The following is a 15,016-nucleotide window of genomic DNA, read 5'->3' on the forward strand; positions in this document are numbered from 1 at the left end:
CTTCCCCTTCCCTCCCTCACGCTGTTTCCCCTCCCCCTGCTCCCTTTTCCCTTCGGTTTCGTTCTTTCGTACCGAGGCGGACCCCTGAGTCGTGAGTCTGGGGTCTGGTTGGTGAGAAGAGCCATCGTAGCTGGCAGCAGGGAGGTGTGGGAAACACTGTTAATTGAGGTATTTGGAAGGGCTTGTCTGGAATGTTTTGTTTGTGGTAGGAGGTCGGGCGAGGGTGGGAAGGAAGTCTTCCCTGAGAGACTAGCGGGGGCGGGGTTGAGCTGGGTCTGCGGGTGGGTGGGACGCACCCCTAAAATGGGTAGTGGGCGATGTGTGGGCAAAAGGAAAATGGAGGCGGTGAGAACTGGCGCTGGGGTCGCACGGCACCCTGGCATCAGTTTTGCTTTAACTGATCATAAAAGCAGTTAAAACCAATGTATGGGGGGTATTTGAATTGTCGAGTTTAGGTAGCCACATTTTATTCCCAAATTGCTTTATTTCTCTTTATTTGGGGGAACCTCTTTGCTGCAAGCTTTTGTGTGCTTAAGTAATGTAGATTTCTTAAAAAGTAAATTTCCTCATGAAAGCGAAGTAATGCAAGGGGAAAAGTGAAAAAACAACGAATCAGTGAGTTACAGACCAAACCCTCCTCTCCAGGTGGGGATATGTGCTTAAAGTAGGCATAGCGTGCAAACAAAGATTTATCTCATTAGTCAGTTAACGCAAGTCACAGAAATATTTTCCTCAATAAAAATATTTTCCTCAGTTTCCTAAAACATTATTTTCGGCAGCTCCATGTTGCATAATATATGTTCTGCAGGCCCTCTCAAATTTTGCATTTTATTCAGGCCTACAGTCTATAGCCTACACGAGATGAGAACACTACAAAATCTGACATTCAGATACTGGAGAATGGGGAGAGAGAACATGGAATCAAACCTAACTACGTATATTTGAATAACAAGTAGCACAGTAGGGATGAGTTTTATTAGGGGACTGAAATTCTCTATTGTGGCTTTAATAACTCCAAAAGTAATTATAGTTTCCTGCTCCATGTAGAGGACAACAGCATGTCCTCCCTCCCCGAGTGCATTGGTTTGGATGCAGCAACCGCTGCAGTGGAGTCTGAAGAGATTGCAGAACTGCAACAGGCAGTGGTTGAGGAGCTGGGTATCTCTATGGAGGAACTTCGGCAGTTCATCGATGAAGAACTGGAAAAGATGGACTGTGTACAGCAGCGCAAGAAGCAACTAGCAGAGTTAGAGACATGGGTGATACAGAAGGAATCCGAGGTGGCCCATGTTGACCAGCTCTTTGATGATGCATCCAGGTAAGAACCATATGGGAAATAGGAAATCTATCCATTGGCAGACATTTTTAAAGTATAATTGTTTGTGACATTTTGCACTTTATACTTTACAAGGTATTGATGTGTAGAACCTTACTCTTCCTCAAAGGTTAGGGGCCAAAATCTGACCTCACAAAAGCACCCATATAATATATTCATTCATCAGAGGCTAGTATATGATCAGCAGTAGGGGAATCCCAAGTCTTGAGTCCCTTTCCCTTCTTTTAGCTTTCATTCTACTTCAGAACACTTGTTTTGTTTTCTTAGTAGGCTCATCTAGGGAATGCATATTGTAAAGATCTGCTGTTTTATGTAACTATGAAGCATTAATAAGTTCCTAGACCCCGATTTCTACTCCTCAACCTGTAGAAGGTTTGTTTCTGGTGCCCTAGTTGTCACTTAGAACACATTTTCAAATAACAAGGTAATTACCTCCCTCCCCATCCCCAAAAAATACAGTTAGGAAAAAAAAAACAAAACAGGAAAATAATGAGGTTAAGTTGAAAGGACCATGCTTTGGGCTTATTTTTGATTTTTGAAGAACTAATCTAGAAACCACTAAACTTTTTTTTAATGGGAAAAGCATTTTAAATTCGAAACAGACACTTTGGAATATGCCTGTTTAAATTGAGGCCAATGTATACTTAAATACATACAGAAATTCTAATGGCTTTTACATCTGCTTCTGCTGGCTTTAACCTTTTTTACATGTGTTCCAATATCAGGGCAGTGACTAACTGTGAGTCTTTGGTGAAGGACTTTTATTCCAAACTGGGACTACAGTACCGGGACAGTAGCTCTGAGGATGAAGCTTCCCGGCCTACAGAAATAATTGAGATTCCTGATGAAGATGATGATGTCCTCAGTATTGATTCAGGTAAGAGATGAGGCTATGGATAGGAAAGCCTCAGGACTGATGAAGTTGAAAAATGGGAAGATGTGCAGACAGGAGATAAAAGAAGAGAGGAGAAACCATCCTCACTAACTCCGTATTCCAAATTCTAAATTGTTGGCCTTGTCTGTTACAGAAGAAAATAGAAGGTTGTTAGTATTGTAGATTTTCCCTATCTGCTACTTGCTGATTGAATTATTCTCCTTTCTCCATTCTGTGTAACCTCTATTCTGAATTCCCTTGCTTTTCTTTGTAGATGGCATTAGCCCCTACGTGTGTATCTAAAAAGAGTTAATTTGGTTTTGTCTATTCTTTAATAGTTTTTTAAAGTATAATTTACGTACTGTAGAATTCACCCACTTTAAGTGTACAATTTGAGTTCTAGTAAATTATTTATACTGTAGTGCAGTCTTCACCACAATCCAGTTTTAGAGCACTTGCATCACCCCAGGTTTCCTCGTGCCTGTTTGTCATCAGTCTCCATTATCATCCCTCACAACCACTGATCTGCTTTATTTCTCTAAAGTTTTTGCTTTTCTAGAAATTTCAAATAAATGGAATCACAATATGTCATCTTTTATATCTACCTTCTGTCATTTATCATAATGTTTGTGAGGTTCATCCATGTGGTTGCATGTATCAGTAGTCTGTTCCTTTTTTGTTGAATGATGTTCCATTGGATGGATATACCACATGTTTTTATCCATTCCTCAATCGATTAACATTTGGGTTGTTTCCAGTTAGGGGCCATTATGAATAACGCTGCTATGAACATTTGTGTGTAAGTCTTTATGTGGGCTTATGTTTCACATCTCTTGGATATTCCACCTAGGAGTGGAATTGCTAGGTCTTAAGGTAAGTGTATGAGTTTTTTAGAAACTGCCATTCTGTTTTCCAAAGTGGCCATACTCTTCTACATCCTCATTAGCAAAGTATGGGGGTTCCAGTTTCTCTATGTCCTTGTCAGTGTTTGATATTGTCAGTCTTTTATTTTAGCCATTGTAGTGGATGTGTGGCAGTATCACATTGTGATTATAGTTTGCATTTCTCTAGAGACATTGAGCGTCATTTCACATACTTATTTGCCATTTATATATGTTCTTTGGGGAAATATCTATTCAAATCTTGTCTTAAAAAAATTGAATTGTGTTTTTATTATTGACTTAGAAGACTTACTGTATTTTAGGTACAATTCACTTATCAGATCTACTTTACAAACATTTTCTTCCAGATGTAGTCTTTTCATTTTCTTAATGGTATCCCTTAAAGAATAAAAATTTCAAGGTAAGGTTTGAGGGTGGTTCATTTGTTTTGCTCATGGGTATCCAGTTGTTCCACCACCACTTGTTGAAAAGACTATCCTTTTGGTACCCTGGTCAAAAATCAGCTGGCCATGTATTTGACGGTCACATTGATCTAAATGTCTATCTTTATACCAGCACCACACTGCCTTAATTACTGTAGCTTTACTGTGAGTATTAAAATCACTCAGTGAAAGTTCTCAAAATTCATTTATATTTGTACATAATCCAAATAAATTTTAAGATCAGCTTATCAATTTCTATCCCTCCAAATTTTTTTTTAAACTTGCTAGGATTTTTAATAGGAACTGTATTGAATCTAAAGGTCAATTTGGGAGTACTACCTTTTTAACAATTACTGAGTTTTCTAATGCTTGAACATGGTACATCTCTCCTAAGTATGTTACTCTTTTTTAAATGCTAATGTGAATGGGATTTTTAAAAATTTCATTTTAGGATTGCTTGTTGCTAGGATATAAAAATGTAGTTGATTTTGTGTGTTGATCTTGTAGCCTGTGACCTTATTAAGTTTACTTATTAGTTCCAGAAGTTTTTTGTGAATCCCTTAGGATTTTCCATATATTAGCCTATACTATCTGCAAATAAAGTCATTTTGCTTCTTCGTTTCTAATCTGGATGTCTCTTTATTTTTTTCTTGCCTTATTGTACTTGATAGAACCTCCAGTATGATGTTGAAAAAAAGGTTTTGAGAGCAGACATCCTTGTTCCTGATCTTAGGGGAAAAGCTTTTGATTTTTAAGCATTAGTTATAATGTGAGCTGTAGGTGTTTTGTAGATATCCTTTATCAGATTGAGGGAAGTTGCTTCTATTCCTAGTTTGCTGAGAGCATTTATCGTAACTAGATTTGATTCTAGATTTTGTCAGCCACTTTTTCTGTATTGTCCTCAGATGATCATATGGCTTTTGTCCTTTATCCTATTAGTAGGGTGTATTACAGTAATTATTTTTTGTATGTTAAACCAACCTTCTGTTCCTGAATTACCCTCTCTCCTCCAATGAACTTTGTCTTAGAGTATAATCCTTTTTATATGTTGCTGTATTGGATTTGCCAGTATTTTGTTAACAATTTTTGAATCTATGTTTATGAGGGCTGTTGGTTATAGTTTTATTATGATGTCTTTGGCTTTGGTATCAGGGTAATATGGGCCTTATGATTTGGAAAGTGTTCCCTCCTCAGAGTGGTGTGGAATAGTATTATTGCTTCATTAAATGTTTGATAAATTCAGCAATGAGACCATCTTGGCCTGAACTTTTCCTTAATGGAAAAAAAAATTTAATAAGCTTTTTAGTTGGAATTGTTTTAGATTTACAGAAAAATTGCAAAGATAATAGAGAGTTCCTGCATACCTTTCACCAGTTTCTTCTAATGTTAATATGTTACCATAGCTGGGAGTGGGTATAGCTCAGTGGTAGAGTGCATACTTAGCATGCACAGGGTCCTGGGTTCAATTCCCAGTACCTCCATTTAAAAAAAAAGGTTACCATGTTATATATTGGTCAAAACTAAGAAACAAACATTGGTGCATTACTCTTATTTAGACTCCAGACTTTATTCAGTTTCTGGACTTTTTCTGTTCCAGGATCCAATCCAGGATATCACATTGAATTTATTGTGGCAAGGTTTTTAATTACTGATCCATTCTTTTTACCTGATATGTGTATTTAGATTTTATATTCCTATTCAGGTGAGTTTTGTTCGTTTGTGTCTTTTTAGAAATTACTCCATTTCATCTAAGTTGTCTAAATTATTGCCATAAAGTTGTTCATAGTATTCCCTTATGATCCTTTTAAATTTCTGTAGGTTCTGTAGTGATGTCCCTTTCATTCCTGATGTTGGTTATTTGGATCTCCTCTTTTTTTCTTGATTAATCTAGCTACACGTTTATCAATTTTTGCTCTTTTGCAAGGAACCAGTATTTGGGTTCATTGATTTATTTTCTTTACCGTTTTTCTGTTTTCCATTTCATCAGTTTCATCAGGTCTTTATTGTTTTCTTCCTTCCACTTTCTTAGGTGTGATTTGTTCTTTTTCTAGTTTCTTAAAGTTGAAGCTTCAACTATTGATTTTAGACCTTTCTTCCTTTCTAGTATAAACATTTAAAATTATAACTTTCTCTCTAAGCATATTGCTTTGCTGCACCTTATAAATTTTTATACATTTTATTTTCATTTTCATTCAGCTTACACATTTTAATTTCCTTTGTGATTTTTTTTCTTTGACCTTGGGTTTCATTTTTTACCAGGCTCTCCTGGGTCCTCTGTACGTATGCATAGTTTAGCAGTCACCTAAGAATATATAGAGAACTTACCGAAGCCTGTCTGTGGCTCTCTCATTTTTAGAACCTCCTTGTTATGTGTCTGACTGGTTTACTGCTTACCCTAAGCAAGAGCTGCAGCCTCAAAGCTGCTTATTGTCATGGCTAGCACCTCAGTGGTAAAGTTACAGTTTTTGCCTGGCAAGCTGGAGGTAGAGTGGGGATGGGAGCTGCCCCTGGGGAGAGATCTGTAGACTCCCACCTTTGTTACCAGAAACTTCAGAAGTTTTACAGGAGTAAATCCTTCTCAAGCTATTGTTTGCCTTTGGTCAATTTCCAGTGCCCTGAAATGATTGTTTTTGACAATTTTCTAGTTTTATACTTATTTTCTGCATAGGAGAATTGTCCAACCTTTTCATATCACTCTTTTCATATACAGAAGTGCTATAGTTTTGCCTATTTTTGAACTGTGTAAATGGGATCCTAGACACTGTATGCATTCTTCAGTGACTTCTTCAACATCATGCTGATGTGTGATGCTTGGTTCAGTTGTTAGGGCAGTATGGTTTTCTATTGTGTGGATATGCCACAGTTTATCTAGTCTCCTAACAGTTGACATTTCATTTCTTTTCAGTTTTGTTGCAATCATAAATAATACTCTAAACATTCTTGTACATGATTCTTGATGCACATGTACAAGAATCTTTTTAGGTTATGTACTGTAAGAGTAGAGCTGCTAGTTCTTAGGATACGGAAATTTCAACGTTACTGGATAATTAGTGGCCATACAGCTTTCCAGAAGTGGTTGTGCCAATTTATATTTATACCACTAGTGGATGAGAGTGGCCTATGTTCCGCATCCTTGCAGACACTTCTTGTGATTTTCAAATTAATTTCCCTGACTACTAATGAATTTGAGAATCTTTTCATGTGTTTGTGAGTCATCTGTAGTTTTTCTTTGAAATGTCTATTCATGTCTCTTGCTCAATTGTTATTTGTCTTTTTTTGGTTCATAGGATGTCTTCCTATTATTTCTATAATTATGTTGTAATTACTAGTCCTTTGCAGTTATGAATTGTACATATCACTCCAAGCTTATGGTTTGTATTTACTTTTTATGTTATTTGTGAATAAACAGAAGTTCTAATTCTAGCATTTTCTTTTATGGTCGTTGCTTTTTATATCCTTACTGCCCTGAGTCTGTAAAGATCTTCTTCCTTTGAAAGTTTCCTTCTGCCTTTGAAAGTGTCATAGTTTTGTCTTTCACATTTAAGTCTTTAATCCAAGTGGAATTTATTTTTTGTGTAGTATTTGAGGTATTTTCTTTTCTCATATTTGTTATTAAACAATTTTTCAGCATCATTATTGAAATGAGTTCCCTCTTATGATTTACATTGCCTACTCTATCATAAATTATTTCCTTATGTATATGTGAGTTTATTTCTGGACTTTTCTTTGTTTCATTGATCTTTCATTTCTTCCTTTGTCAGTTCTGTCCAATCAGTGTGGCTTTATAAATGTTTATATCTGTTTTTTTACATGTTAATTTTTTCTTTTTAATTGAAGTATAGTCAGTTACAATGTGTCAATTTCTGGTATACAGCATAATATCCCAGTCATACATATACATACATATATTCATTCCCATATTCTTTTTCATTAAATTTTTTATTATAAGATACTGAATATAGTTCCCTATACTATACCAAAGATTATTTTTTATCTATTTTTATATGTAGTAGTTAATATTTGCAGATCTTGGACTCCCAAATTTATCCCTTCCCACCGCTTTCCCTGATAACCATAAGATTGTTTTCTATTATCTGCAAGTCTGTTTCTGTTTTGTAGATGAATTCACTAGTGTCTTCTTTTTTCTTTTTTTAGATTCCACATCTGAGTGATATCATATTGGTATTTTTCTTCCTCTTTTTGGCTTCATTCACTTAGAATGATGATCTCCAGGCCCATCCATGTTGCTGCAGATGACATTATTTTATTCTTTTTTATAGCTGAGGAATATTACATTGTATAAACATACCAGAACTTCTTTATCCAGTCATATATCTGTTAACTCTAGTAACCTCACTTTCTTGTTCTTCACAGATGTCTTAATTCTTTTTCACCTGTTGAGCTTATATTTATATTTGAGAGTTAACTTGTTATGTTACCTACTTCTTCCCCCACCAAAAAAACCCAAAACCATTAACATTATCAAAAGATCAATTTAGGGATAATTGATAGTTTCATAGTATTTAACTCTTCCACACAAAAATCGTTTTAGTCCTTAACATTTTTTTTTAGTAAGGTTGATTAATTTTCTCCACAGAAAGCTTACACATCTTTTGTCAGATTTATCCCTAACTACCATTTTCAGTAGCCACAAAAAATATCTTTTTTAAAAACTACATTTCAGAGGGGAGGGTATATAGCTCAAATGGTAGAGTATATGACTAGCATGCACAAGGTCCTGAGTTCAGTCCCCAGTACTGCCTGTAAAAATAAGTAAATGAACCTAATTTCCTCCCCCTACAAAAAATTTTTTAAATTTAAAAAATAAAGTCACCTAGAAAATGTAAAGAAAAAATAAATATTAAAAAAAAACCAAACTACATTTCTAACTAGTTGTTGCTGGTAGACATGTGGTTGACTTTTGCATATAGATTTTTCTATCTGGCTATCTTACTAAATTTTATTTCTGTGATTTCATTTAAGTTTTCTATGTAGACTATCAGCTAAAAATAATTGCAGTTTTTCCTCCTTTGCTTATGGAAAATAAGTCTTTTGTTTTTCTTGTCATATTCGTATTAGTATAACGTTAAATGGGAGTGATGATGGTGAGTTTCTTTGTCTTTTGGCTTTCTTTAAAGGGGATGTTTCCACCTTACACTGTTTAAGCTGATTGCTTGTTACGGGTTTTTGAAGCTGTCATTTGTCAGTTTATGGCACTTGTGTTCTAAGTTTTCTGGGAGTTTTTATCATAAGTAGATGTTGATTTTATTGAACGTGCTTTTTACATCTAGTAAAATGGTTATGTGAATTTTTTCTTTAAATCGCTAAGTTTTCTACTATTACACTAACCTTATAGTCCTTGAATGAATCTAGCTTGAATATGGTATCTTTTTTAAGCATTGCTGGATTTATTGTGCTGATATTTAGGATTTTTGCATCTTCACTTCTATAACAGACATAGACCTATAACTTTTTTTTTGATACTACCCTTCTGTGAATTTAATATTGAGATTTTGTTGGCCTTACAGAACGGAATATGCAGTATTTGTTCTTTAATTCTTGGGAAGTGTTTGCAAAGTTGCAATTATCTGTTTCTTAAGTGATTGAATTTGCCTGTGACACCATCTAGATTTCTGTTTTCTTTGTGCAAAGCTTTTCTGTTTCTTTGAGTCAGATTTGGTAACTTGTAATTTTCTAGTTATTTATATTTCTTACTTATTCAATTTATTGGTATAAAGTTTCTGCTTATATTTTTAGCAAAGTTTAATATGTAATTCAGAGCTTTCATACAGTTGATCACTTTGAACTAATGTCTTCTATACTCCCCCACACTCCCTCTGAACTGTTCCTCATGTCTTAACTTGATGACTTAGAGTTCTGGAGATGGATGATGGTGATTGTTGCACGATGACATGAATGTGCTTAATACCACTGAACTGTACCCTTAAAAAATGGTTAAGATGGTAGATTCTATGTCATGTGTATTTTGCCACAATAAATAAAAATGGGGAAGAAAGAATCAAGATTTATAGGCTCTGATAGGGAATATTTTCCTAGATACATTAAGTGTGAGGATAACAAGCAACATAAAAAATGTGTATTGAGTATGAAAGGAAGAAGGGGGCTAGAATACGTATGTACACTTGCAGAATATCTTTGGTTGCAAAAGATACTCTTAATACTGGTTATTTCTAAGGAGAGTAATTAAAAGTAGGGGTGGGAGGAAGACTTAATTTTCATTGTGTCCTTTTATAGTGTTTGAATTTTTTTGCCACATGTGTATATTTAAATATATTTTTAAAGTAAAAATAAAAAGTCCCACAAGATTAACAACTGTCCTTCCTCCTCAAATATAGAACGTGTGTTTTGAAGCCTTTTACAGTTGTGGAGTTCTGAGATAGCAGATGTTAATCATATGCCATATTCACAGCTCTTTGAGGAATGTGTGCACATGCACAGGTGTGTGTCTGTATTCTCTCCAAGGTTGTGTTCATATCAAATAAATAATTTTATATCCTAACTTTTAAAGCTTAGTATGTTATTAGCATTGACTTGTATTATTGAAGATTCTTTATGAACTTCATTTGGATCTGTTATAGTTTATTTAACCATTTTGGTTTTTTAGGTCATTTACATTGGTTTCCATTTTCGTTTGTTCCATATTTATTCCTTGCTACCTTTTCCCCCAGTTTTACTGAGATAGTTAGCAAGTAATATAGTATTAGTTTAAGGGGTAAGACATAATGGTTTGATATGTTTGTATATTGCAAAATGATTACCACCATTTCAGGGGAGGGTGTAGCTCAGGGGTAGAGTGCGTGCTTAGCAAGCTTGAGGTCCGGGGTTCAATACCCAGTACCTCCATTAAAAATAAATAAATAAACCTAATTACCTCCCCCTCAAAAAAAAATTTACTAAGAAGTTACCACCATTGCCTTCCGTTTTTAAATGTATGTTATAAATCTCTAAAACTGTACTGTCCAGTAGAATAGCCACTATCCACATGTGGCTGTTTAAATTATGTGAAGTGTGAAGTCTAGTATTTTCCAGAACGTATAAAGAACTCTTAAGACGCAAGAATAAAAAGACAAATATCCCAGTTGAAAAAATGGGCAAAAGATTTGAATAGATATTTCTTCAAAGATAATGTGTAAACTGCCAATAAATATATGAAAAGGTGTTCAGCATTATTAGTCATTAAGGAAATGCAAGTCAAAACTACTTCATATGTATTAGGATACCTATAATAAAAAAGATAGTAATAAGAGTTGACAAGAATGTGAAGAAACTGGAACCCTCTAAATTGCTGGTGGGAGTGTAAAATGATACAGCTGCCTTGTTGGGGCTTTTTTTCTTTTTTGCGCCTCTGAACTAAGTATAGTCGTCTTGGACAAGTCTCAGTTCCTCAAAAGTTTACCTTATGGCCTAGCAATTCTACTCCTAGCTGTACACCTGAGAGAAATGAAAATGTATGCCCACATAAAAACTCACATACAAATGTGCATATCAGCATTATAACAGCCAAAAAGTGAAGACAACCCAATGTCCATTGTCTGTTGAATGGATAAGGAAAAATATAATGTATCCATAGAGTGGAATATTGCTCAATTATAAAAAGGAATTAAATGCTGATAAATGCTGCAACATGGATGAATCTTGTATGATGCACCACATATAATATGACTCCATTTATATGAAATGTCCAGCAAAGGCAAATCTATAGAGACGGGTAGGAGGGAGGGTGGAATGGGGAGTTACTGCTAATGGGTGTTTTCATCACCCCAAAAAGAAACCCCATACTCATTAATGGCATTTCTTTTTGGGGTGATGAAAATGTTCTGGAATTAGATAGTAGTGAAGGTTATGAAGCTTTGTGAATATACTGAAAAGCCGCTAAATTAAATGTTTCAAAAAGGTAAATTTTTGGTGTGCAAATTATACCTGAATTTTTTTTTTAAATTTTGTTAATGAAATGTAAAATTCATTTCCTCAGTTGCACTAGCCACATTTCATGTGCTTAGTAGCCAATGTTAACAGATTGGACAGTACAGATACAGAACGTGTCTGTCATAGCAGAAAGTTCTGTTGGACAGCACTACTCAAGAATAAACATTTTTGCCTAATTCATTAACCACAATTCATTTTTCAAATCATTCAAATAACCCATAAATATTGTTGTGAGAATTCAAATATTTGAAAACCCCCAAATACCATAGACTATCACCTGTCCCAGCACTTTATCCCCAGGTAAGCACAGCCATCTGTTTGCTGTGTATTTTTTTGGATGCTTTTGGTACTTGTACATAGATATGTGTACCTAGATCTAGTTTTCAGTTGTTACCAATAATGTTTCCGTGATAATGCTTTTAAGTAGCTTAGTTCTTGATTTCTTGGAAGTTCTTATGTATAAGTCTCTTATACTCAGAGTTTTTCTCATCCATAGGGGATGCTGGGAGCAGAACTCCAAAAGACCAGAAGGTGAGTTGGGATGGGTAAGAGAAGGTTGAGAGATAAGAATATGAAAATGAGAGAAACTTTTGGCCTGACCATTCAGTCAATTCAGCCATCAACATATAATCATTTACCCTGCAAGCCCGGTGGGTTGCAGTCATCTAACAGATGTTATAAGAGTGCAAAAGTTCCTTATAGATACAGGCACTGAGTGCTGTGTGAGTGTAGAATTTGGCAGTGATCGACTAGGTGAGATTAATCAAGGAAAGCTTCCTAAAGCAGATTTCTGAACCAGATTTGTAAGAAAGGGCAGTTCTGCCTGATAAAGTAACAAGCTTTTAAACAGAATTCATTCTGTTTTTCTTTTTTAAAAGGCAAGTTCTTCCTGTCAAATCATTTCTAACCTATTTTACTATTTTAACACTTGTTTCCCTCGTCCCCTTCCTTACAGCTCCGTGAAGCTATGGCTGCCTTAAGAAAGTCGGCTCAGGATGTCCAGAAGTTCATGGATGCTGTCAACAAGAAGAGCAGTTCCCAGGATCTACACAAAGGTCAGGGTCAGGAGGTACTTCAGTACCGGTGGGGCTGGATTCATACAGAGATCTCATGGCTAACTGGCTTTGTTTTAGCATTTCAGAGTCTTTCTCCACCTCTGTTGAGTTCTTTTTAACACCGCAGGTTTTCTTTGCTGTCTCCTTAAGTCTTTTTGACTCCTGGTTTTCCACTGTGTGATGGTTTTATCCAAATATATTTTTAGCTCCATGCTCATGATTTCTTCTCCCAGATGGGAGTTAGAGAGAGGGCCATAACTCAGACTCTTAAAAAGAGGTCTGAGGGAAGCTTTGTTTGTAGAATAGGTCTGTTAAGAGATCCCCTTCAGGAAAATGTTTTATAAATGCTACATGGCATTTAGTGAGTGATAGTTAATGTTGTTATTGATAAGGAATTGGAAATATTTTTTTTAAAGTGGGATGGTCCTGAATTGCATGTGAATTTCAATTATTCAGGTTTTTCCTTTTAGCATAAGTAGTTGTCAGCTGTGTCTTACATTTCTGCCTGTGGCCAAGAGCGCCGCAAAAGTGGCTGAGGATCAGAGATTACCCCATGTGCCCCAGTAACCCAGTACCGTCTTTGTATTTCCATTCTCTCCCCAACCTGTATCTCTTTAGAACAACTTTACTTTTTTCCTAGGAACCTTGAGTCAGATGTCTGGAGAACTGAGCAAAGATGGTGACCTCATAGTCAGCATGCGCATTCTGGGCAAGAAGAGAACTAAGACGTGGCACAAAGGCACCCTCATTGCCATCCAGACGGTTGGTATGTTCAAGCTAAAGGAAGAACTAATGAAAGACAAGCTGCAGGTCTCCATTGCCGATTGTTTCTTTTCCCCATAGCCTTGCCTTTTGTCTCTCAAATAGCAACCAGGATTTACACAGAAACTGATGGTTTTTTTAAAATGTTTGTTTATCTTTCCCTTTTACTCAGGGCCAGGAAAGAAGTACAAGGTGAAATTTGACAACAAAGGAAAGAGTCTACTGTCAGGGAACCACATTGCCTATGATTACCACCCTCCTGCTGACAAGCTGTATGTGGGCAGTCGAGTAGTGGCCAAATACAAAGATGGGAATCAGGTCTGGCTCTATGCTGGCATTGTAGCTGAGACACCAAACGTCAAAAACAAGCTCAGGTACCTGGACAGAGGGTGGTAAAGAGAGTGGAGGCCGGGAGCACAGCACCTGCCCTGTTCAAGCCATAGCCCAGATCTCACAATTAGCTTTTGTGTTCTTGGTCCCCAGTGGCCAGAAACCCTTTGTCTTTCTTTGCCACAGGAGTCATGTGGATGATTCTTTTTTTCTGCTCTCCCCACTTTTTTTTTCCTTTTCTCAAGGAGAAAACTAGGGAAAGAATCAGCAAGATTGATTAATGGTTAGGGGAATAGAGAATTCAGGTAGAGGGAAGAAATGGAGACGAGTATTTTTCGGCAGAGTAGGAATCTGATAGTGTAATGAGGATAAACAGCTTTTGGAAAAGTGGGAATATATTGGTTAGATTAAGGGAGAATTCTGAACTCTTGGGGTGGGAAGAAAGAGTAGTAGAAAGGAAGTAGTGCACTGGCACATCTTCCCTGGAGTGTGTTCTGTTTATGGTCCAGAACAGTGGAAGCTATGAAAAGGTAACTTCTGTAGGTCACGTTAAGTAACGCAGCCCCCTGATCTTTCTACCACCACTCTTTCCTTACAGGTTTCTCATTTTCTTTGATGATGGCTATGCTTCCTATGTTACGCAATCTGAACTGTATCCCATTTGCCGGCCACGTGAGTGTCCTTCCTTTCTTCCTTCATTCTGTTTCCTCTTCTACCTTGTATTTCTTCTTAAGACAACCAATTGAAAAGCCCTAATGTTCATGGTACTTTAGTATCAAAGAGCATAAATTTGATTAAATGTCCTTTGAGAAATAGTTTTATTTGCTCATCTTGAGTACTAGGTCTTTGCAGCCAAAGAGTGAGACAACTAGAAGGTCATGACTGATGCTCACATTGTAGATGTGTTTTGATTTCATTCCTAAGTGATTTAAGTTTGAGAAGATGTTACTTCTTTCTTAGTCTCATGCTTAGTCTAACATTTGTATAAGTCTGTAGTCTGCACAGTGCTTTCTACAGAAGCTGAGTTAGATCGGGGCTTCATAGTGTCCACTATGCTTGCAGCTCTGGCTTAGGGACAGACTCCTACAGAAGCAACTGTTTTTAATTGCAGAAGAGTCAACTAACACTGTTGTGTTTCCACATAACCTGGCAGTAAATACATTCAGGGTCCCTGATAAGCCTGATAGATATGAGAAGGAAGGGCAGGTTTTGTTTAAGTCAGTTTCATGGTGCCACCTGATCTTTTCCGATCTACTTTTAGACTTACATCAAGTTAGCAAGAATTTCCACTTGACTTTATCTAAGAAGAAATACCCATTTTTAGAAATGAGTGACACCTATGTTTGCATGTTGCTTATTTAATATTTACTTGGTTTGTTCGTACATTG

The 15,016-nt window shown here is 36.2% G+C and overlaps 1 protein-coding gene across 5 annotated transcripts in view; it reads left to right on the forward strand.

The window, feature by feature from the left end:
- Positions 1-15,016, forward strand: part of SETDB1 (SET domain bifurcated histone lysine methyltransferase 1) — a 27,515-nt gene continuing 12,499 nt past the window's right edge. The window contains exons 1-8 of one of the 5 annotated variants that reach the window (XM_031436488.2): positions 1-168; positions 1,048-1,318; positions 2,062-2,213; positions 11,978-12,012; positions 12,437-12,536; positions 13,177-13,302; positions 13,471-13,672; positions 14,227-14,300. In XM_031436488.2, the coding sequence (XP_031292348.1) occupies positions 1,059-1,318; positions 2,062-2,213; positions 11,978-12,012; positions 12,437-12,536; positions 13,177-13,302; positions 13,471-13,672; positions 14,227-14,300 (949 nt within the window). In that variant the 5' untranslated portion in view covers positions 1-168; positions 1,048-1,058. Of the gene's footprint in view, positions 169-1,047; positions 1,319-2,061; positions 2,214-9,890; positions 9,994-11,977; positions 12,013-12,436; positions 12,537-13,176; positions 13,303-13,470; positions 13,673-14,226; positions 14,301-15,016 lie in introns of those variants that run through there. The other 4 variants (XR_004131668.2, XM_010996744.3, XM_031436485.2 and 1 more) reach the window with 4 other exon arrangements.

Source organism: Camelus dromedarius, chromosome 23, assembly GCF_036321535.1.
Source record: "Camelus dromedarius isolate mCamDro1 chromosome 23, mCamDro1.pat, whole genome shotgun sequence".
Classification (NCBI taxonomy): Eukaryota; Metazoa; Chordata; class Mammalia; order Artiodactyla; family Camelidae; genus Camelus; species Camelus dromedarius.